At 45.0% G+C, this 24,179-nt stretch overlaps 2 protein-coding genes across 5 annotated transcripts in view; one reads left to right on the forward strand and one right to left on the reverse strand.

Annotated features, from left to right (window-relative positions):
* Nucleotides 1-9,396, forward strand: part of c5h6orf62 (chromosome 5 C6orf62 homolog) — a 24,392-nt gene extending 14,996 nt beyond the window's left edge. For both annotated transcript variants that reach the window (XM_070880616.1, XM_070880615.1), the window contains exons 4-5: nucleotides 5,082-5,216; nucleotides 7,965-9,396. In XM_070880616.1, coding sequence (XP_070736717.1) covers nucleotides 5,082-5,216; nucleotides 7,965-8,090 — 261 coding nt within the window. In that variant the 3' untranslated portion in view covers nucleotides 8,091-9,396. The remainder of the gene's footprint in view (nucleotides 1-5,081; nucleotides 5,217-7,964) is intronic.
* An 11,169-nt stretch (nucleotides 9,397-20,565) lies between these two features.
* acot13 (acyl-CoA thioesterase 13) overlaps nucleotides 20,566-24,179 on the reverse strand; it is a 220,355-nt gene continuing 216,741 nt past the window's right edge. For all 3 annotated transcript variants that reach the window (XM_070880620.1, XM_070880622.1, XM_070880621.1), the window contains 2 exons: nucleotides 23,783-23,967; nucleotides 20,566-20,817 (listed from right to left, as the gene is read on the reverse strand). In XM_070880620.1, coding sequence (XP_070736721.1) covers nucleotides 20,661-20,817; nucleotides 23,783-23,967 — 342 coding nt within the window. In that variant the 3' untranslated portion in view covers nucleotides 20,566-20,660. The remainder of the gene's footprint in view (nucleotides 20,818-23,782; nucleotides 23,968-24,179) is intronic.

Consider the following 24,179-nt stretch of genomic DNA (forward strand, 5'->3'; position numbering starts at 1 on the left):
CCACTCCTCTCTTCCCCCCCCCCCCACTCTCTCTTCCCCCCCCCCCACTCTCTCTTCCCCCCCCCCCACTCTCTCTTCCCCCCCCCCACTCTCTCTTCCCCCCCCCCACTCTCTCTTCCCCCCCCCCCACTCTCTCTTCCCCCCCCCCCACTCTCTCTTCCCCCCCCCACTCTCTCTTCCCCCCCCCCACTCTCTCTTCCCCCCCCCCACTCTCTCTTCCCCCCCCCCCACTCTCTCTTCCCCCCCCCCACTCTCTCTTCCCCCCCCCCCCCACTCTCTCTTCCCCCCCCCCCACTCTCTCTTCCCCCCCCCCACTCTCTCTTCCCCCCCCCCCCACTCTCTCTTCCTCCCCCCCACTCTCTCTTCCCCCCCCCCACTCTCTCTTCCCCCCCCCCACTCTCTCTTCCCCCCCCCCCCCACTCTCTCTTCCCCCCCCCCACTCTCTCTTCCCCCCCCCCACTCTCTCTTCCCCCCCCCCCACTCTCTCTTCCCCCCCCCCCCACTCTCTCTTCCCCCCCCCCCACTCTCTCTTCCCCCCCCCCACTCTCTCTTCCCCCCCCCCCACTCTCTCTTCCCCCCCCCCCACTCTCTCTCCCCCCCCCCCCCACTCTCTCTTCCCCCCCCCCACTCTCTCTTCCCCCCCCCCACTCTCTCTTCCCCCCCCCCCCCATGCGCTCTCTCCGCACGCGCGCGCACTCTCTTTCTCTTTCCCCCCCCTGCCCAGTGTGTCTCTCGCTCCCCTCATGATTTTGAATGCCTATCAAATCTCTTCACCTTTTCTGCTCTAAGGAGGAGGGGTTGACTATTTAGGATTTAGAAGACGAGAAATTTCTTCATTCGGAGGGTTGTGAATCTTTGGAATTTTCTAACGCAGATGGCTGGGGATGCTCAGTCGATGAGTATATCAAGTCTATCCACATAACTGAAGTCCCTCATCCTGGAACCATTCTTGTCAATCTTTTCTGCACCCTCTCTAAGCCCTTCTCATCCTTCCTCAAATACGGTGCCCAGAATTGGATACCATACTCCAGTTGAGGCCGAAGCAGTGTTTTATAAAGGTTCATCGTAACTTCCTTGCTTTTGTACTATGCCTCTACTTATAAAGCCCAGCATCCCGTTTCCTTTTTTAACTACTTTCTCAATCAGCCCTGCCACCTTTGATTTGTACGCAGGTCTCTCTGTCCCTTTAGAATTGTACTCTTTAGTTTATATTGTATCTCCTTGTTCTTTCTACATAAAGGTGTCATTTTGAACTTTTATGTGTTAAATTTCATCTGCCACATGTCTGCCCATTCTACCAGCCTGTCTGTCCTCTTGAAGTCTTTCACTATCCTCCTCACTGTTGACTATACTTTCAAGTTTTGTGTTATCTGCAAATTTTGAAATTGTGCCCTGTACACCCAAGTCGAAGTTATTATATATCAAGAAAAGCAGTGGTCCTAGTAATGACCCCTGGGAAACACCACTGTATACCTTCCTCTTGTCTGGAAAAGCAACCGTTCACCACTACTCTTGTTTCCTATTACTTAGCCAATTTTGTATCCATGCTGCCACTGTCCCTTTTATTCCATGGGCTTCAACTTTGCTGCCAATTATGGATAAAGTTAAGGAAATCCTTACTAAAGATAATAACATGGAGCATCTGGGTAGAATTGATATCAAATATTGAGTAGAATGGGCCTATAATTCTCCAGTGCTTAGAAGAATGAAAGGCAATCTCATTGAAATGTATAAAATTCTTGGAGTGCTTGACAGAGTAGATGCTGGGAGGCTGTTTCCCCTGGCTGGAGAGTCTAGAACTAGGAGTCATAGTCTCAGGATTGGCTAGTTAGGATTGAGAAGAGGAGAAATTTCTTCATTCAGAGGGTTGTGAATTTACTGCAGAGGACTGGGTATGCTCAGTCGATGAGTATCAAGATGGGGACAGGGTGGGAAAGTTGAGTTGATGTAGAAGTTCAGCCATGATTTAATTGAATGGCGGAGCAGGCTTGATGGGCCTTGTGGGCTACTCCTGCTCCTATTTGTTATGATCTTATAAATGATAGCCAATATGGGTTCACGAATGGCAGGTCTTGTCAATCTAATTCACTTTTTCTTTGAGGGATTGACAAAGGAAGTTATTAGGTGTAAGACACTGGATGTGATGTATTTGCATTTCAGTAAGGCCTTTGATACAGTTCCTCTGTAAAGGCTGGTACTGATAAAGAAAGTGGGAATCAATGGTAATATTTTAGAATAGATACATAATTGCTTGGCTCATAGAACCCAGAGGGTAGTGGTACAGGGATTATCATCAGGCTGGGAGCATGTTACCAGTGGGGTCCCACAGTTGTATGTTTTAGGACCTATTTTGTTTAGTATCTTCAATGATCAGAAGCTAGCAGTCACATTCACAGTGGCTACATTTACAGATGAGATACAAAGCTAATGAAAGTGGTAGATTTCAAAGCTGAACAGGATAAGCTACAGGTTAATTTGAATTTACTTTGTAATTGGACAGACAGGTACAGATGAAATTCAATATAGAACAAAGGTTGGAATTTCCCCCCCCCCCCCCCCCCCCCCCCGAGTAGGGTCGGGTGCATGTGGGCCACGTAGCTGGTCAGTTCCGCGATGTCTTGATCAGCCCGCTCTTCAGAGCGACTTTAGTGTAATGCCCCCCTATTAAAGCATGCATGTGCATTTCCTGGGCCAATTAAAGGGTGCAAGTCTGATTATGTCATCAATGACTCATTTCTAGCACCAATATTTAAGGCAGCCTTGCACACAGCTCATTTGAAGATTGGCAAAGTGTAAAAGGAGCATTGTAAAGATTCGAGTTATTGTGGAAAGTGACAACTATGAATACTCAAAACGCAGAGGGCTGCATCCCGCTTTACAAATGCCTCACTGGAATTCTTTGAGGATGTAACGAACAGGCTGGAACCGTTGGATGTGGTGTATTTGGACTTCCAGAAGGCATTTGACAAGGTGCCACATAAAAGGTTACTGCACAAGATAAAAGTTCACAGGGTTGGGGGTAATATATTAGCATGGATAGAGGATTGGCTAACTAACAGAAAACAGAGAATCGGGATAAATGGTTAATTCTCTGGTTGGCAACCAGTAACTAGTGGGGTGCCGCAGGGATCAGTGCTGGGACCCCAACTATTTACAATCTATATTAACGACTTGGAAGAAGGGACCGAGTGTAAGGTAGCCAAGTTTGCTGATGATACAAAGATGGGAGGAAAAGCAATGTGTGAGGACACACAAAATCTGCAAAAGGACATAGACAGGCTAGGTGAGTGGGCAAAAATTTGGCAGATGGAGTATAATGTTGGAAAGTGTGAGGTTATGCACTTCAGCAGAAAAAAATCAAGGAGCAAGTTATTATTTAAATGGAGAAAAATTGCAAAGTGAGGAGTACAGTGGGACCTGGGGGTCCTGGTGCATGAAACATAAAAGGTTAGTATGCAGGTACAGCAAGTGATCAGGCCACATTCCCATCACTGCCTTCCCAAGCTTACTCCTGCACATCATTACTCACACCAACATACCTTCCAGGTCCAACCATCCCTCTCTCTATGTACATACTTACATCCCCACCTGACTAACCACACCTCACCCTCATCCTAATGCAATCATAGCAAGTAACACCACAGAAGCAAGCCATTTGTCATTGGCACCCTACTCCCTCATAGTCGCCCTCTACAGATGTAAGCGATCCATTCCTTGCACTCATTCCTTCACTCTCAATCAAACTTCTGGTATCGGTCTTGTAAACCAAGCTGCACTCCTTCCAAGGCCAATATATCCTTCCTAAGGTGTGGTGCCCAGAACTTCTGTCATATCGAATGCAAATATGTCTTGAACTTTGGATTGATGTTGCAGATGGTTTCTTTGTGACTGAGTATATGGGATTCATTTCAAACATCACTCTCAAATGTCACTTGCATTTTGACAAAATGGATACCTGTTTTGTGGTACAAGTGCAGCGTGGAAAATCCAGAATACTCCGGGACAATCCATGATGGGGTCATCCAGAATCTGCAAGATGTTCCAGAATCCAGACACCCTACTAAACCGTTATTGCTGCCAGCTGGGCCCAGGGAAAAATCATAAAATGAAATCCAACTAACAAAAATTGCAAGAATAAAACCCCCAATTCTACCTGTTGCAGGCTAGGTCTTCACAGTCATCGCACCGCTGCTCCTGGGTCCGCACACAAGTCCCTTCGGCCAGAACCAACCAAGCTCTGCGCTCAAGACCTTTCGGCCAGAACCAACCAAGCTTTGCGCGCAAGACCTTTCGGCCAGAACCAACCAAGCTCTGCGCGCAAGACCTTTCGGCCAGAACCAACCAAGCTCGCGCACAAGTCTCCTTCGGCCAGAACCAACCAAGCCCCGCGCGCAAGTCCCCTTCAGCTTGTACAGATACAAGTGTATAGGGCATCAGACTACCTTCCAAAACGTAGAGATACAAAGACAAGAGAGGGGGACTTAGGATGCGTTGTGAAGAAGCGAGGATTACAAGGCCTGCGAAGAGAAGAACTACAAAATGACGTCCAAAAACTGGAAATATCCGAACCTGGGCCCAGCTATTTCTGGATGCGGGACTTGCCTCGGTCCCAAGGGTTCTGGATTTTAGGTGCTGCACCTGCACCCTGTACTTGCAATGTTATTTTGACTGATGCTGTATAGATTTTTTTTTATCGTTTCCAGTTTTTTCTCTCCTGGCATAGTTGACTCCCTGCTGGGTGCAGTTTTATAGGTGCTGGGTACCATGCTAAAATGGAATATTCATCTATGAAGCTTGACTGAGTGCCTGCAGGTTATTTGACTGGCTTAGTCACACAGCCCAGTTGGATAGAGATCAGGATCGGGAGTCCTGCCAGGTCTGAGTACAGGCACTGAGACCAATTGCAGCACCCCTAAATCTATTGTAGCTGAAATCATTTAACTCTGTACGGACCTGGAATTGAACCTGGGACTTTGGTCTCTTTGTTCAGCTATTCACTGGATACTTGTTGAGCTTGTGGCTGAGCCACAAATTCTGTTTTTTAATGTTATTTAAAAAAAATATTTACTGTTTTTATGCAGGCCAAGTTTGAGTTTCATCATGGTGATTATGAGAAACAGTTTCTGCACTTACATAGCCGGAGGGATAAGGCAGGACTCATCATAAACAACCCTAGCCAGACCATCTTTCTGTTCATTGATCGTCAGCACTTGCAGGTGAGTGTAATGCTGATTGCCTTTGTTTTTCCTAAAGTTGTTCAGTCCCAGCTACTGCTTAACTAAAGGGCTGTGAAAATAGTTTCATGGCAGTCAGTTTTAATTGTTTGAGTGCCATCTGAATTTAAAACCTGATTCATTCTTCATCATTTCATGCTGCTTCATGTTCTTTAAGTTATTTTGTGGACTATTGTTAGAAGCATTTTAATTGCATATTGATAGAGCTGTGCTGTTGACTCTGGCTGCCATTCTGTCTTGACATTGGTTCTCTGTGATTGCATATAATTTCTGCTAGGTTTACTTTCTAGGACCTGTGCTAGGCAATTCCAATTGAAGTGCATTTGTTGACTTGTCCTGTTGACATTTTATGGGGTTGTTGCCGCTTTTGCAGAAATACTTGCTATCGAAGAAGTTATTTTGACTCGGCAGGACGCCATTTTAAAGTATTTGAATATTTTAAGAATTAATTTTCTGAGCTCACCTAGTAACTAAGGTTAAGTTTCCGTCACACTTTGGACCATCCGTTTTTGCTGAAGTAACTGATCTCAGCTTGGGTGCTGCAGTTGGCTCGAGTGTCTGGGTTGGAGAAGGGAAAATCTGCCACTGTTCATGCTCCTGATCACTATATGGTCTAATGGGTGAAACGGGATCGACTGTCCTGTAATCTCCCCAACCAGATAGCATGCTGGCACAGGCTGTCGAGGCTTAAACATGAATGGCAACTTGGATGAAGTACCGAAGGGTGACCTCAGTCTGTGGAACCAAATCTCTGTGAAAGAGGTCTCCGAAGCGGTGGAGAGAAAATTGGAAGGAGGGGAAATAATCAAGTTGGAAGGAATTTTACAACTGGTAGTAAATGACTCATGAATTCAGTGGAAAGTAATGTATAGATTTTGATTATTTCTAGCGAATTCAAAGCAAATTCCAAATAAGAGCCACCATAAACATGGTACTGTTGTATTAATTCAAATAGGCTGAACCTGTTTTTTTTTTTTTAAAAGTTTAATTTGGGGTTTGTGGCCAGCATGCAATTTTTTTCTTTCTGCGGGGAGATCTTTGGCTTTGTCTGTGCCTTGTATCCAAGCAGTAGGCAAACAAAAATCATAAAGATTAGAATTCTATCATCGTGGGTTTATGTTCAAAATGATTTGTCATTTTGATGAAGGGAGAAAGGCATGGTGAGAATGATTGATTAATTTCAATTTTTATTCCACCCCCAAAAAGTTTTTTCCATCGCCCAAAAAGTTTTTTTCCTCCACAGATAGAATTTTGAAGTTTAATTTCTTAACCTTGGTCTAGTAAAGCTCAACATTTGCCACTACTGACATGGTAATGCAGTCTTCACTCTAAGGCCTTTCTATTACCATCCTGTGTGGTAAAGCAAGCATTTTGCCCATGTCTGTTATTTACTCTACGGTGATCTGTCCCGTAGCTGATTACTGCAAAGATGTGTTTTGATAACCTTGAACTCAAAATGGTAGGTCTCTGTGGAATTTCAAAATACATTAAACTTCAAATGTCTCCTTTAAAAATAAATGTTACCTGACTAGATCGAAGAAATGGGAGGTGGAATATGTTGCATTGAAAGTACTGTCTCTTGCAGATAATCTTTATAATTAAAATTAGTACATTTCTTCTAATTTCTATATATAAACTTTTGAAATCGGGGCATGCAAGTACTTCAGCGATCTCGTTTTGATTGACATTTTTAATGTGCAACTGAATTGTAAGTTAATAAAACTATTTACAATCTATATTAATGACTTGGATGAAGGGACCGTGTGTAATGTAATCAAGTTTGCTGATGACTCAAAGATGGGTGGGAAAGCAAATTGTGAGGAGGACACAAATCTGTAAAGGGATATAGACAGGCTAAGTGAGTGGGAAAAAAATTGGCAGATGGTGTATAATGTAGGAAAATGTGAGGTTATCCACTTTAGCAGAAAAAATAGAAAATCAGATAATTTAAATGGAGAAAAATTGCAAAGTGCTTCAGTACAGAGGGACCTGGGGTTCCTTGTGCATGAAACACAAATAGTATGCAGGTACAGCAAGTAATCAGGAAGGCAAATGGAATGTTAGCCTTTATTGCAAGGGGGATAGAGTATAAAAGCAGAGAAGTCCTACTACAACTGAACAGGGTATTGATGAGGCCACACCTGGAGTACTGCGTGCAGTTTTGGTCTCCGTATTTAAGAAAGGATATGCTTGCATTGGAGGCTGTTCAGGTAAGATTCACTAGGAGATGAGGGGGTTGACTTATGAGGATAGGTTGGGTCTATACTCATTGGAAATCAGGACAATGAGAGGTGAGCTTATCGAAACATAAGATAATGAGAGGGCTGGACAAGATGGATGCAGAGTATATTTCCACTCGTGGGGGAAACTAAAACTAGAGGACATAGTCTCAGAATAAGGGGCGGCCCATTTAAAACTGTGATGAGGAGGAATTTCTTCTCCGAGGGTTGTAAATCTGTGGAATTCACTGCTCCAGAGAGCTGTGGAGTTTGGATCTTTGAATATATTTAAGGCGGAGATGGACAGATTTTTGAGTGATAAAGGAATAAAGGGAGCGGGCAGGGAAGTGGAACTGAGTCTATAATCAGATCAGCCATGATCTTATTAAATGGTGGAGCAGGCTCGAGTGATCAAATGGCCTGCTCCTGCTCCTATTTCTTGTGTTCTTGGTTTATTTTATGTGACAGTGAACAGCCATGGAATAATTTATTTTGCTTTCGTATTTTGCAGACTCCAAAAACTAAGGCCATAATTTTCAAGTTGTGCAGTGTCTGTCTTTACCTGCCACAGGATCAGCTCACCCATTGGGGAGTTGGAACCATTGAGGACCATCTCCGTCCCTACATGCCAGATTAGGGGCAACAGCCAGCAAAATAGGGAAGACCATAAGAGTCAACAACAGTGAACTCACATTTCATCTTTATTTCTGAGTTTAATATGATGATCCACTCATGAAAAGAACAGTCTATGTTACAAACCATATTCATCTTGAAATTTAGTTTTTTTCTCCAGTCATGCATATCTCAGAACTTTGTTTTTTAAATGATTACCTGCACACTCACTGTGATAGGCTGCTTTGCAGTTAATCTGCATTGTGTTAACTCCACTTAGTAAACAAAAAGGTGAAATTTGAAGAGATTGTTATACATTGACGCATACATACCTGAAATGTACATATTAGTCTTCTCGTTTGTGCTGGTTATGTACCCTGACAATTACTGTAGATGCTCTAAGATGTAATGTTGGGGTGAGAAGTGCATTTGACAAGGATTTCAGCAATTAAAGGAACAACTTAGATGTGTTGTACAGATGAAGGGCTTTAAAGCTGAATAGCACTATCATTATGGTCCTGACAGATACACTTTTATATTGGGCACATATTGGTCATAACTTAATAGGGTGACAAGCAACTGAAAAGAGGCGGGGGGGAAGGGGAAGAGAAATCTCAAAGTACTAATTTAATCTCGTGTAATGTAGACCCTCATACCTTGTGTGGGCTACATTTGAGTTTGCTGGCATGTTCTTTTTGGATCTCATTCCCTGAGTTGCTATATAAACGTACAAAGGAGTTTTCCTTCTATTCTTTGGGAAGATTTTAGCAGGTTAATAATGGGCAGACTCTGCAACTAACAGAACTGGAGTCTCAAGTAGCAAAACAGCTACAAAATTGTCAAAATTACTGGAATTTATTAAAAAAAAGCCTTCCTGTAGGTGAAGCAGCTTATTTATCTGGAAAGTGAGGTTGGGACTATAAGATGAAGGTAGAAAGTCAAACAGTTATTGATGGTGCAAAACATGCTGGTTGCTGATAGCACAGCTGCGTCAAAGTTAATAAAACGATTAATGGAGAATTACCAGTACTTGCATACAAGAAAATGCACCTAAAATTGCTTCTTTTAAAAAAAAATCTTCTGGAGTGTTTCAATTGGGTTATTAAGGGGATTGTTTGTAAGACTTGATTTTGAGCTTGTGCAATTAATGAGGCAGGCTGCCGAGATGAATCGAAGGGAAAAAGCTTTCCTATGGAGCTGTAAGAAGTCTGAGCTTTCTGGGGTTATTTATGCATGCCTGCCACTTCAGATAAGAACAGCGCTAATCAGTAGCAAATTTGTATTCACCTTCTGTTGAAATTGGAAAAATGAAAATAAATCTTTAATCCATATTCAGAATTGTCTGAACTGTTTCTTGACCAAGTGGTTTTAATTAGCATTCAAAATACTGTAACAACTATTGGTAGATGCACACCATTTTAATATTTCTACAGAGTTACTGGTTGGTTCAGTAAAAATGATCCTGTCATGCACACTAATAAATGTAGTAATAACCTGTTGGCAAGGAATATCCCACCATGTAAAAAGACATCCCATCAAGTAAAAAAGTGATGGGTGAAGGTAGCAATTAAACATGATTTGATATTTGGTACCAAGGCTGGAATCCAGCTCAAACTGACAGGATGAAAGTTTCCTCTGTTTGCTACCTGTAAGGATGCTATGTGGAAAAAAGTGATGTCATTCATAACCTTGTTCCTAATAGGTGAGAGTCCAGCAGAGAACTGCATACCATTGTACATGATAGTGTTGGGATGGTAGCTGGTGCTCTTTGAAGGTTAGGTTGAGATGTATTTTTAGGTAGCAGCGTTATCGTAAATCTGTCGTATTCCTGATCTGAGAATACTTGACCTTGGCACAAGGTGAAATATTTTCATTTTCAGAAGGCGTTCGATAAGGTGTCACACAAGAGATTATTAAACAAAATTGGGATTCATGGAATTGGGGGTAATATACTACCAGGGATTGAGGATTGGTTAACTGACAGTTTTAAGGTGTAGGATTAAACAGGTCATTTTCAGGTTGGTAGACGAGCAGGGTACCACAAGGATCAGTGCTTGGGCCTCAGCTATTCACAATCTATCAATGATTTGGGTGAGGAGACCAAATGTAATATATCCATGTTTGCTGATTATACAAAGCTAGGTGGGAATGGAAGTTGTGAAGAGGGTGCAAAGAGGCTTCAAGGGGATATAGACAGGCTGAGTGGGAAAGAACATGGCAAATGAAATATAATGTGGAGAAATGTGAAGTTAACCACTTTGGTAGGGGAAAAATAGAAAAGCAGAGTATTTTTTAAATGGTGAGAGGTTGAGAAATGTTGGTGTACAGAGGGACGTGGGTGTCCTTGTACATCAATCACAAAGTCAACATGCAGGTACAGCAAGCAATTAGGAAAGCAAATTATATAATGGCCTTTATTACATGAGTATAAGAGTAAGGATGTCTAACTGCAATTATATAGGGCCCTGGTGAGACCACACCTGGAGTATTGTGTACAGTTTTAGTCTCCTTACCTAAGGAAGGATATACTTGCCGTAGAGGGAGTGCAATGAAGGTTCACCAGACAGATTCCTGGGATGGGGATTTTCCTATGAGAAGAGATTGAGTAGACTAGGCCTATATTCTGTAGTGTTTAAAAGAATGAGCGGTGATATCATTGAAACATAAAATTCTAAATGGTTATTGCTGAAAAAATGTTTCCCCTGTCTGGGGAATCTGGAGAGTCAGTCTCAAAATGAGGGGTCGGCTATTTAAGACTGAAATGAGAAATTTGTTCACTGAGGGTGGTCAATCTTTGGAATTCTCTACCCCAGAGGGCTGTGGAGGATCAGTTATTGAGTATATTCAAGACAGAGATTGATAGATTTTTGGATATTAAGAGAAAGACTTGCATTTATATAACACCTTTCATGACCACCAGACATCTCAAAGCGCTTTACAGTCAATTAAGTACTGTTGGAGTGCAGTTGGTTGCCACGTCCCACATTACAACAATTTGCGTACAGCAAGCTCTTTCAAACAATGTGATAATGGCCAGATAATCTGTTTTGTGTCAGCTGTGGCTCAGTGGGTAGCACACTCTCCTCTGGGTCAGAAGGTTGTAGGTTCTATTCCCACTCCAGAGACCAGAGCTCATAATCTAGGCTGACACTCCAGTGCAGTGCTGAGGGAGTGCTGCACTGTTGGAGGTGCTGTCTTTCAGATGAGACATTAAACCGAGGCCCCGTCTGCTCTCCGGTGAACGTAAAAGATTCCATGGCACTAATTTGAAGAAGAGCAGGGGAGCTACCTTGGTGTCCTGGCCAATATTTATCCCTCAATAAGAAGGAAAGACTTACATTTATATAGCACCTTGCTCCATAGCAAACTATTTGCAAGTGAAAATGGTTCAGGGTGACAGGACATCTGATGTGCCTTCCCCAAGGGACTGCCTGAGATTAACTTCCTGTGGGGAATCGGCTACAGACTCTCCATTCTATTGTGCGGTGTTTTGCAGTATCACAGGGATGCACTGGGGACAGAGGCTGTGATTTATCATTACAAATCCTGACTATCACTTTTTAAAACTCCAGTTCTACTCACTAATTATTCACTATTGGTTCCTGATCAATTTGTGATTTCAAAAAAATCCCATGTTCGTCTCTGATACTCCAGGCTTATACCATCGTAAATTGTACCATCACCTTATTGTGAGTTAATAAAGAATACTCTCCAAGAAGCAGAACAAGTAGTCCTGAAGTACTAATGTTAAAACGCAGATTCAAGAGATTAGCTTCTGAAATGCGACACTGTGGCCTTGAAATTCTTTCTATTTGCTCTTTTCCCACAGTATAAAGACCTCCGCCTGTCCCAAAGTGTTTTACAGCCATTTAATTAATTTTGAAGTGTCATCACTATTGTAATGTAAGAAGAGCTGCTTTGCTGCTCCAGAGTTGGGTTGTTGCTTTCAGTTCTGAAATGCCCTGCACTTGCGGTTTATTAGCTCCTGGATCGCCTGGTCATTCTCATCAAACCAATCCTGTTTCCTGGTTGAGTGACCGAGCGTCTCTTCGCAGGCACTGATTATGGTGGCCTTAGACCAAGCGCTGTGGACACTCTGCGTCTCGAGGTCAGCGAGGGGCACCAGGTTGGCAGAGAGGCGCTGGCTGTATAGGGCTCTCTTAGCTGGGTCTTTGAATGCCCTGGTGTTTATTTTTCTGCGGCACTGCTTCTGACCGTCGTCGCTTTGGGGCTATATTAACGGAACGGATTAGGCGGTGGTCCGACCAGCAGTCGTTGGCTCCTTTCATGGCGCGGGTGATGCGCACGTCCTTGCGATCCCTCGCTGAAACGATGACTTAGTCGAGCAGGTGCCAGTGCTTGGAGTGAGAGTGTTGCCATGATGCCTTGCACTTGTCCCTCTGGCAGAACAAGGTGTTGGTGATGACAAGGTCGTGTTCAGGAGCTAGAGTTGGTTTTCTCTGCTGATCATGCCTCCCCAGAGGTCTGTGTCCTTACCCACTGGTGTTGAAGTCGCCGAGGAGGATCAGTTTGTCGTCCGTAGGGAGGCGGGACAGGGATTGTTCAAGGCTGGAGTAAAATCCCTCTTTGGCCTCATCTGTTGCGTCGAGTGTTGGGGCATACGCACTGATAACTGTGACGCACTGGTTCCGGGATAGGGTGAACCGGAGAGTCATGAGATATTCACTAATCCCACAGGGGGAGCCGCTGAGGCGGTCGACCAGCTAGTTTTTGATGGCAAAACCAACTCCATGGAGGTGGCGTTCTTCTGATTTGTCTTTCCAGAAGGTGGTGTAAACTCCATCTTGTTTTTTGAGCTGGCCTTCCCCTGCACGCGGGGTTTCGCTTAGGGCAGCAATGTTGACGTTGAAGCGTCTAAGTTTCCGGGCAACGATGGTGGTGCGACGTTCCAGTCTGTTGCTGTTGGAGTTGTCCATCAGAGTCCTGACGTTCCAGGTCCCGAACTTAATTTTGAAGGGTGGAAGATGCATGTGCGTGAGTGCTTTTAACATAGGGTGGCTGTTGCACACCGGCTACCACATGGGCTTAGCAGAGCAAGTCTTGCTCCAGTGGCAAGGGGGTCCAAGACGACTGGAGGTCCTTCACCAACCTGCCCCTGCCCCCAAGTCATCAAAATCCACGGCGCGGGCTTGGACAATGAGGGCCATTTTCCATACCTCAGGAGCCTACTATCAGCAAGGGCAGACATCGACGACGAGGTCTAACACTGCCTCCAGTGCGCAAGCACAGCCTTCGGTCGCCTGAGGAAGAGAGTGTTCGAAGACCAGGACCTCAAATCTGGCACCAAGCTTTATGGTCTACAGGGCTGTAGTAATACCCGCTCTTCTATATGGCAGAGACGTGGACCAAATACAGTAGAAGCCTCAAATCGCTGGAGAAATACAAACAACGCTGTCTCCGCAAGATCCTGCAAATCCCCATGGAGGATAGACGCACCAACATCAGTGTTCTCAATCAGGCCTACATCCCCAGTACTGACCACACTCGACCAGCTCCATTGGGCGGGCCACATTGTCCGCATGCCTGACACAAGACTTCCAAAGCAAGCGCTCTACTCCGAACTCCTACATGCCAAGCGATCCCCAGGTAGGCAGAAGAAATGTTTCAAGGACACCCTCAAAGCCACTGACACCTGGGAATTCCTGGCCAAAGACCACCCTAAGTGGAGGAAGAGCATCTGAGAGAGCACTGAGCAACTCGAGTCTCGTCGCTGAGAGCATGCAGAAAACAAGCGCAGGCAACAAAGGAGTGTGCGGCAAACCAGACTCCCCACCCACCTTTTCCTTCAACGACTGTCCCACCTGTGACAGAAACTGTAATTCCTGTACTGGACTGTACAGTCACCTGAGAATTCATTTTGAGTGGATGCAAGTCTTCCTTGATTTCGAGGGACTGTCTGTGATAATGATGAATGTAGGAAATGCGGCAATATGTACAGCAAGGTCCCCCAACCACCAATGACGAGAATTTTTTTTTTTTAAAGTGAATTTGGTTTAATGGATAAATATTGGCCAGGACACTGGGGAGAACATCCCTTCTCTTCTTCGAATAATGCCACGTGATCTTTTACGTCCACTTGAGGGGGCAGACGGGGCCTCGGTTTAATGTCTCATCCAAAAGGCAGCACCTCAGACAGTGCAGCACTGCCTCAATATTGCACTGAAGTGTCAGCTTACATTTTGTGCTCGTGTTTCCAGTGGGAGATGCACATTAAACATGTTGGTAAAAAGTTCTGTGGTATTTTACCAATGCATTAACCTGTTTAAAATAAATGGTTTATTACCTATGCCAAAATAACAGAGCAATTTCAGTCGCATGTGTTAATCTTTTGTAGTCTAGTACTCGACTGTGTACTTTGTCAGATAAAAGTATGCACTCAACTGTTAATTGGTCCTTTCTGCTTCACATGGTGATGGGCCTACATTTGCAGTTTATTTATTCCGTACTATTGAAAGATAGTATGTGTGTGGCATACAGAAGGAAAGAGCCTGAATTTGAAAAGTCACATACCAAGATAATGAGAGAAAGGACAGGCATGGAAGGAGTGAGAGGGAGACGCAGAATTCGAGTGGAAAATAAGAAAAGACAATTCCAGGAAGAGAGGCATTTTAAACTTTTGCCTGTGAGAAATGCCACAGATCAACAACTACAGGCACAACGTCCCAAATCCCGAAACCCTGGGTCAAGTTTCGTCTATTTCCGGATTTCAGAGAAGAAAATCCAACATCCCGAATCCGGCAACCTAGTGGATGATTTTCGGGTATTTACAGATTTCGGAGACAACCCGATGTCCCGAATCCCAAAACCCCTAGGCCGAGTTTTGAATATTTCCGAATTTTGGAGCAGAAAATCCGACGGCCTGAATCCAGCAACCTCACGGCTGGGTCGAGCTGGTTTGCGTATTTTTCCGGATTTATCTTTGAAAGGTATGTACAGCTTAAAATGTACTTAAAATATGAAAAGGAATGTACTCAAAGCATGAAATATAATAAAGGTTTTTATTTGGTAAACAGTACAGGTATGAAATATAATACAGTAAATAAAGGTTTTTATTTGGTAAAGAGTACAGGTATGAAACAGAATACAAGTACCCTGTAACGTATAAAGAATAATAATCTTCCTTCCTGTGATCCACTTCCTAAGCAAGCTGCAAAGAAATAGGTACAGATTACGATTGGCTGGGGGTTGTGCTTGAGGTAGAGGGCTCAGCTATGATGTCTGGGGCTGAAGATGGGCCAACAATAGGATTTTCAAATGTGGAAATTGCTGGTGTAATTGCAGGCTGTAGGTCTTGGGCACTCTGCTGCGATACCCTTAATCTTAATTGTTTAAGTAAATTGGGCTTTTATTTGATTCATTTTTACTGAATTTTATACACCTGCATTGTTTCCTCTTTACTTATGCAGTTTTGTTGCGTTAATTAATTCTTGACAAAGATTGATTGCTTTGTCAATGGACACTTTTTTGACTTAATTATCAACATCAGCAGTATCATCCTCACTGCTTTCATCATTTCCCTCTGGATGCAAAACCATGCCCACAATTTCTTCATCTGTCACTGCATGCACAATGGGAGCATCATTGTCTATGCCCATGACTTCTGTGAGTCTTCATTCAATTCTTGCACAGCTTCACAAGTCAGCACCTTTGCATATTCTAAAAGTTCAGCTTTCATTTCCTTCTCCCTGGACACATGAAAGCCTTCAAAGTCATCATCAGCATCGTCGTCAACTTCACTAAACATAGTTGCTGGCCAGAGGTTATGCCAAGCATTGGCCAAGGTGTCTCTAGTTACCTCACTCCACGCATCCGCAGCTGCCTATATGGCGTCCTTCACAGAGAAACCTTTTGAGAACGCTGTTATTCCCATGTCTCTGTTCACAGCACTAAGCAAACACCTCACAAATTTGTTTTTGTAGAAACACTTCATTGATCTCAAAATTCCTTGGTCCATTGGCTGTACCAGTGATGTTACATTGGGAGGTAAATAGATTCCATGGACATCATCCTTTACTAGAAGCTCAGCATCAGGATGTGCTGAGCAATTGTCTCGCAGCAAGAATTTTTTGCAGTTTTCTTCAAGGCCAGCTGCTGTGTAATGAGCACAATCCTGGGGAACAAAATGCTTCTCAAACCAGTTCAGAGAGATTACTCTGGTTACCCACGCTCTCTTATTTGCATAATAATGCACTGGGAATACTCTCACGCCCTTGAAATATCTTGGATGCTGGCTTTTCCCGATGACCATAAGCTTATACTTGTGTCCCAGCCGCATTTGCACAAGCAAGCACAGTCAGTCTATCTTTGGTGTCTTTTACACCTGCTGGCTGCGATTCTTCTGCTGTTGCTAATGTCTTTCTCGGTTTATAGCCCCAAAACAGTACTGTCTCGTCGGCATTATAGATTTGCTCAGCCGAAAGGTTTTCATCAGCAATTAGTTTAATGAACTCATCAATATAATCTTCAGCTGCCTCATGATCTGCTGAGACTTTTTCACCATATACTTTCAATTGCCCGATGCCATGACGCCTTTTAAATTTGGTTAGCCAACTTGAAGAGTACTCGCATGGAGTTTCAATCTCCAGTTCTGTGTGGAATATCTTGGCTTGTTACATCACCATTGGGCCAGACAAAAGGAACCTTTTCACTTCTCCTCTGTCACCACCACTCCATCATTACTCGATCCAACTCATCACTTTTAGGCTTATGCATAGTTTTTCTCTTACTCATTTCTTTCTGAACGTCACTTTCTGCATAAAACTTAATGGCCCCGAAATTGCAGTCGGAAGCTTCTTTCAAATGAACGCCTCCGACCGGAGAAGTTTTACGAATTTACCTGGTGGTCTCGGAGGTGCCTGCGATTCCGGTGGGGAGGCCTTTCTCTTCCCACGCTGCGAAGCTCGCTCCCGTCCTCGAGGTACAGACGTAGAACGTGCAGTCACATGTGACTGTACAACCAACCAAGTACAGTATTCCACAGCATTCTCATTAATAGAATGAGAACTCGTAGCTATTGTTTAAAAAAAACACAACGCCATAATAAAAAATAAAAAGCATACCTCACATAATTAAAATTAATTGAAATTAAAGTTAAGAAATGTCTTAAAGTTTTTTAAATTATGGTTTAAAATAAATTTACCTTAGTGGCAGGGTTTTTAACAATAAAATGTGTTTTTTTAAATTTTATTTTACAATGTTTTTGTGTGTCTTAAAACTCTTACGCGTGTAAAGATTGGCTATGCGCCTGCTTTTATCAGGCACAAGAGTTTTCAGGACATTTGCTGGGCAAGGTATGGGCAAATAACGCAATCTTGCCCATGCGAATGTCCTGGCTGTGGCGATATGGAGGATCTGTCAAGTTGGAGCTTGACAGATCGGAAAAGCCGGTTTTCAGCGCATCTGCATAGTGCGCTGAAAACTGGCTTTTGCGATGCCTTCCTGGGTCCGTACACACTCCGGACGGACCTGGGGTGACCGGGATTTCCAAGCCCATGATCGGTTCTTTGTTTTTTTTATATCATAAATGGTGGAGATTCCAACATCATACTCCTCACTCAGTCTTCTCACTGAAGCACCTCTATCTAATCTCTGGAGTAACTCCACTTCCGGAATTCTAATTGTCTGAAAACTGGACATTTTGCAGATCGCAGAGTCATCCGGAATATTTCCCGAAAGCCAGACATTTTTTTTTTTAAATGCCGCATAATAGAAGTCGTTGTCCAGAATCTGGAAATATGTTCCAAAAACTGAACATTTTATAAAAATGGCACTAATACAGACCTGCAATCGGTCCGAGCCTTTCGGAATTCCTCACGACCCTGATCCACGTGTGACCCGAGCCGACCCCACCTGACCCACCTACTCCCCTCGATCAGGCCCCATCCAACCTGACTCAAGCACTGTGGTGTTTTTACCCGATTTAAAGGTATTGTGAATTTGTGTTGTTTGCCATTACAACCATATCAAAAAGACCAATAGATAACCCAATGGGTAATACAGGTAGTGCAAAGAGGAAGCATAATTCATTGTCAGAAAAATGTCAGAGCCCCCTGAATCCATAAACATAAGCCTTGGTCTTACAGGCAACTAAACTCTTTATAGGGGGGTTTTCAGGCAAGAACATTTTACACATTTCCGAGGTGCTTTTGCTACAAAAGCGTAAAGCATCACAAAGCAAGTTATTATAATCAAGTATGCTCAAACCACTTTAAAATTCACAGTTTGAAACAATCATAAATTTGTCTTTCATCACAAACAACCCTGCTTCAGCAATTCCCTTTTCTGAGTTTCATTTCCATTGCAGTATTTCGCACCAACTCCTCCCTCCCTCCCCCCCCCCACCGCCCCCCCCAAAACGCCTAAATCAACCTGTGTAAAGAGAGAAAAAGCAAAATGCTGCAGCTGGTGGAAATGAAACAGAAACAGAAAATGCAGACGACACTCAAAAGGTCAGTAAACATCTGTGGAGAGAACAGACAAGTTAGCGTTTTATGTGTGGCGAGTTCTGACAAGGGCTCCTTATCTGAAAACATTAACATGTCTCTTCTCTCCATAGCTGCTGACTGACTTGCTGAGTGTTGCCTGCATTTTTTGTTCTTGTTTCTGGATAAAGAGAGCATTTCACAAGTTAGACTGAATGCTGTTGCTCTGAAACAGGTTGACTTACTGTAGTGTATTGACATTTGAGAAAAAAAGCCCGACTTCGTGGGACAGTTTGGAGCGCGAGGCTGGAACTGTGGGCAAATCAAAAAACCCAGCAGAATCAACAACGGTCTCGAGAGGGCGACAAAACGAAAGTGGGCGACAAAATTAGACGGCATCAGAATGCAGGTAGATGATTGGTGGCATCTCGGAGCATGGTGGAGCTTAGTGGAAGGGTCAGGAGGTCGGAATCGGCGAGGTGCGGGGGTCGGAATCGGCGAGGAGCGGAGGTCGGAATCGGCGAGGAGCGGGGGTCGGAAGCGGCGAGGAGCGGGGGTCGGAAGCGGCGAGGAGCGGGGGTCGGAAGCGGCGAGGAGCGGAGGTCGGAAGAGGCGAGGAGCGGAGGTCGGAAGAGGCGAGGAGCGGAGGTCGGAATCGGCGAGGAGCGGAGGTCGGAATCGGCGAGGAGCGGAGGTCGGAAGAGGCGAGGAGCGGAGGTCGGAAGAGGCGAGGAGCGGAGGTCGGAAGAGACGAGGAGCGGAGGTCGGAAGAGGCGAGGAGAGGAGGTCGGAAGAGGCGAGGAGCGGAGGTCGGAAGAGACGAGGAGCGGAGGTCGGAAGAGGCGAGGAGCGGGGGTCGGAAGAGACGAGGAGCGGGGGTCGGAAGAGACGAGGAGCGGGGGTCGGAAGCGGCGAGGAGCGGGGGTCGGAAGAGACGAGGAGCGGAGGTCGGAAGAGACGAGGAGCGGAGGTCGGAAGCGGCGAGGAGCGGAGGTCGGAAGAGACGAGGAGCGGGGGTCGGAAGCGGCGAGGAGCGGAGGCCGGAAGAGACGAGGAGCGGAGGCCGGAAGAGACGAGGAGCGGAAGTCGGAAGAGGCGAGGAGCGGAGGTCGGAATCGGCGAGGAGCGGAGGTCGGAAGAGGCGAGGAGCGGAGGTCGGAAGAGGCGAGGAGCGGAGGTCGGAAGAGGCGAGGAGCGGAGGTCGGAATCGGCGAGGAGCGGAGGTCGGAAGAGGCGAGGAGCGGAGGTCGGAAGAGACGAGGAGCGGAGGTCGGAAGCGGCGAGGAGCGGAGGTCGGAAGAGGCGAGGAGAGGAGGTCGGAAGCGGCGAGGAGCGGAGGTCGGAATCGGCGAGGAGCGGAGGTCGGAAGAGACGAGGAGCGGAGGTCGGAAGAGACGAGGAGCGGAGGTCGGAAGAGACGAGGAGCGGAGGTCGGAAGAGACGAGGAGCGGAGGTCGGAAGAGACGAGGAGCGGAGGTCGGAAGAGACGAGGAGCGGAGGGCATGACTGGCAAGGTCTGGAGATCGGAAATAGAGAAGATGGACGAGGCACGAAAGAGCGGAGAGTTTGGAGCCCAGAGATGGAGCAGCGGGGACAAGACCAAGGGAAAGTGCAGCATAGGCCAATAACGAGGCTGTGAGGTCGTGAGACTCACATTGCGTACTATGAATTCCACGTGGGGAGGAGGACAGCAGGACTATGTTTGAGTTTGTGTGTATGTATTGGCGGAGCCTGGTCTCCAGCCGTCTTGGATCCCCTTGCCACTGGACCAAGACCATCAAGCCCGTGTGGTGGCTGGTGTGCAATGGCCACCACACGTTAAAATAATTCATGCACAGGCATCTTCCACCATTTAAAATGAGTTCATCAGTCACCTGAGCACTCACTTTTAGTGTGGAAGCAAGTCATCCTCGACCCTGAGGGACTGCCTATAATGATGATTGATATTTGAGAAAATAAAACGGAGCATTATCTGGCAGTTTTAAATTAACATTTATTTGGCCTGCAATATAAACATGGATTTCTGATAACTGAATTGAATACACCATCTACAAAATGTGAAATTTAATTCTTTTATTTTTGTTACATTTTCCTCGGACGCAGTAGCTCCGTTCAAACACACTAAGAACAGTTTCTGTGAGTCAAGAAGTTGTTCAGCTTCCTAAATGTTTTGTGTGTCGGCCTTGAGCTAGGAGTTTCCCTGTTACTTTGTTCGTTAAATCCACAGTTGTAAATGCGAGAGATTTACCTTCCTTCAGCACCTGAGCAGTGATGATAATATCCTCTCCCAGTTTCGCTGCATTCATGTACCTAAAAGGAGGAGTAATAACAGGTCATACAATAATACATTTTCAGCTATCGAGAAAACCATAATTGTTATTGGATATTAATGTTAGTTCAAAATAAAGTCAAAAATAAATCAGTGTGTAATTTCTTTCCCCCAAAATAAATCCCCATTCATGTTGTTTTTCTTAGCTGGAAAGCCAGTATACTCCTATTCATAAATATCTCCAGCATGGACACACACTGCTGTTGCTCCTTCGTTGATTCACCTGTTGTACTTGATCAATATGGATTTAGCCAATCTACACACAACGGTAAGTAGATTGAAAAGACAGGCATACCCAAGGTTCATATCCATTGTCAGCAATGGCTCAGTGGTAGCACTCTCATCTGAGTCAGATTGTGGGTTCAAGTCCCACTCCAGAGACTTGAGGACACATTCTAGGCTGACACTCCCAATGCAGTACTGAAGGAGTGCTGCACTGTCAGAGGTGTTGCCTTTTGGAAGAGACGTTAAACCGAGGCCCCGTCTGCCCTCTCAGATGGATGTAAAAGACCACGTGGCAATATTCGAAGCAGAGAAGGGAAGTTCTCCCCAGTGTCCTGACCAAAATATTAGCCCTCTTGTTGATAGGAGGCTCCCGAGATAAGGGAAGTGGTCCACATTGTCCAGGGCTGCGCCGTGGATCTTGATGACTGGGGGGGGGGGCAGTGCTGTACGGCAAGGACAGGTTGGTGGAGGACCTTTGTCTTACTGATGTTTAGCGTAAGGCCTCACAACAAGAGCAGACGTTGACAACGAAATCCAACTCCGCCTTCAGTGCGCCAGTACAGCTTTCGGCCGCCTGAGGAAAAGAGTGTTTGAAGACCAGTCCCTCAAAACTGTCACCAAGCTCATGGTCAATAGGGCCGTAGTAATACCCACCCTCCTGTATGGCTCAGACGTGGACCATGTACAGTAGACACCTCAAGTCGCTGGAGAAATACCACCAACGATGTCTCTACAAGATCCTACAGACGCACCAACGTTAGTGTCCTTGTCCAGGCCAACATTCCCAGCATTGAAGCACTGACGACACTTGATCAGCTCCACTGGGCAGGCCACATAGTTCACATGCCAGACACTAGACTCCCAAAGCAAGCGCTCAACTCGGAACTCGTCCACGGCAAATGAGCCAAAGGTTGGCAGCGGAAATGTTACAAGGACACCCTCAAAGCCTCCCTGATAAAGTGCGACATCCACACTGGGCCAAAGACCGCCCTAAGTGGAGGAATTGCATCTGGGAGGGTGCTGAGCTCCTGGAGTCTCGTCGCCGAGAGCATGCAGAAAGCAAGCGCAGGCAGCGGAAGGAGCGTGCGGCAAACCAGACTCCCCAGCCCACCCTTTCCTTCAACCACTATCTGTCCCACCTGAGAGACTGGTTCTCAAAGTGGACAGTACAGCCACCTAAGAACTCGTGCTAAGAGTGGAAGCAAGTCTTCCTCGATTCCGAGGGACTGCCTATGATGATGAGGATGATGATGATTAGCCTTCAACCAACAGAAGATTTGGTCATTTATCTCATTGCTATTTGTGCGACCTTGCTGTGTGCAAATTGACTGTTGAGTTTCCTAAATTAGAACAGTAATGGAACTAATTGGATAGCTCTTTCAAAGAGACGACACAGACGCGATGGGCCAAATGGCTTCCTTCTATGATGTATGAATCTAAGCCCTGCTTTTTTAAAGCTTCATTTCTGTGCTAATGAATAGACAGAAAGTTAAAAAATTATTACATTTGAAAACAATCCTGTATAAGAACATAAGAATTAGGAGCAGGAGTAGGCCATACGGTCCCTCGAGCCTGCTCCGCCATTCAATATCATGGCTGATCTTCAACCTCAACTCCACTTTCCCGCCCGGTCCCCATATCCCTTAATTCCCTTAGAGTCCAAAAATCTATCTATCTCAGCCTTGAATATACTCAACGACTCAGCATCCACAGCCTTTTCGAGTAAAGAATTCCAAAGATTCACAACCCTCTGAGTGTAGAAATTCCTCGTCATCTCAGTCTTAAATGGCCGATCCCTTATCCTGAGACTATGCCCCTAGTTCTAGACTCTCGAGCCAGGGGAACCAACCTCTCAGCATCTACCCTGTCAAGCCCTCTAAGAATTTTATGTTTCAATGAGATCACCTCTCATGCTTTTAAACTCCAGAGAGTATAGGTCCAATCTACTCAATCTCTTCTCATAGGACAACCCCCTCACCTCAGGGATCAATCTAGTGAACCTTTGTTGCACCACCTCTAAGGCATGTATATTCTTTCTCAGATAAGACGACCAAAACTGTGCACAGTAATCCAGGTGTGGCCTCACTAAAGCCCTGTACAATTGTTGTAAGACTTCCTTACTTTTGTACTCCAACCCCCTTGCAATAAAGGCCAACATGCCATTTGCCTTCCTAATTGCTTGCTGTACCTGCATGCTAACTTTCTGTGTTTCCTGTACGAGGACACCTAAATCTCTCTGAACACCAACATTTAATAGTTTCTCACCATTTAAAAAATATTCTGTTTTTCTATTCTTCCTACCAAAATGAATGACCTCACATTTCCCCACATTATACTCCATCTGCCACCTTATTGCCCTCTCACTTAACCTGTCTACATCCCTCTGCAGGCTCTTTGTGTCCTCCTCAAAGCTTACTTTCCCACCTAGCTTTGTATTGTCAGAAAACTTGGATACTTTACACTCAGCCCCGTCATCTAAGTCATTAATATAGATTGTAAATAGCTGAGGCCCAAGCACTGATCCTTGCGGCACCCCACTAGTTGCAGCCTGACAATCTTAAAAGGCTTGTTTATTCATACACTGTTTTCAGTCTGTTAACCAATGCAGGATGATATAAATTATTGGCAGTGAATTTAGTTACTGTACACCAATACTTAAGTACTGCTACCGTACCACCAAAACCGTTGTTATATTTACAAAGTTCTGAAAATTGTACTCACGTTACATTCATGTCCACACTAACTCCTGGTAATGCCCGCTCTGTATTAAGTAAGGCTGTCGTTGATACCACATCAATAAGAGTAGCAATCAGTCCTCCATGCAGAGTGTTTCCTCGGTTCACATGTTCCTCTTCCACTTGCATTTCGCAGACTATTTTTCCAGGACTAGCTGAAACAACGGTCATCTAGAAAAAGTAACAATTGTAATTCAATTCGAAAGTAGTTTACCATTTAAAAGTACTCTGTTTTGCTAAATAATGTGAGCACTGTTCTCATGTGGGTGTAAAAGATCCGATGACATTATTTCGAAGAGTTCTTTCTCAGGACCTTGCTGTGCACAAATTGGCTGCCCCATTTCCTACAAAATTGTGACTGCACTTCTAAAGTACTTAATTGG

The sequence above is a fragment of the Pristiophorus japonicus genome, chromosome 5 (genome assembly GCF_044704955.1).
Source record: "Pristiophorus japonicus isolate sPriJap1 chromosome 5, sPriJap1.hap1, whole genome shotgun sequence".
NCBI classification, from domain to species: Eukaryota; Metazoa; Chordata; class Chondrichthyes; family Pristiophoridae; genus Pristiophorus; species Pristiophorus japonicus.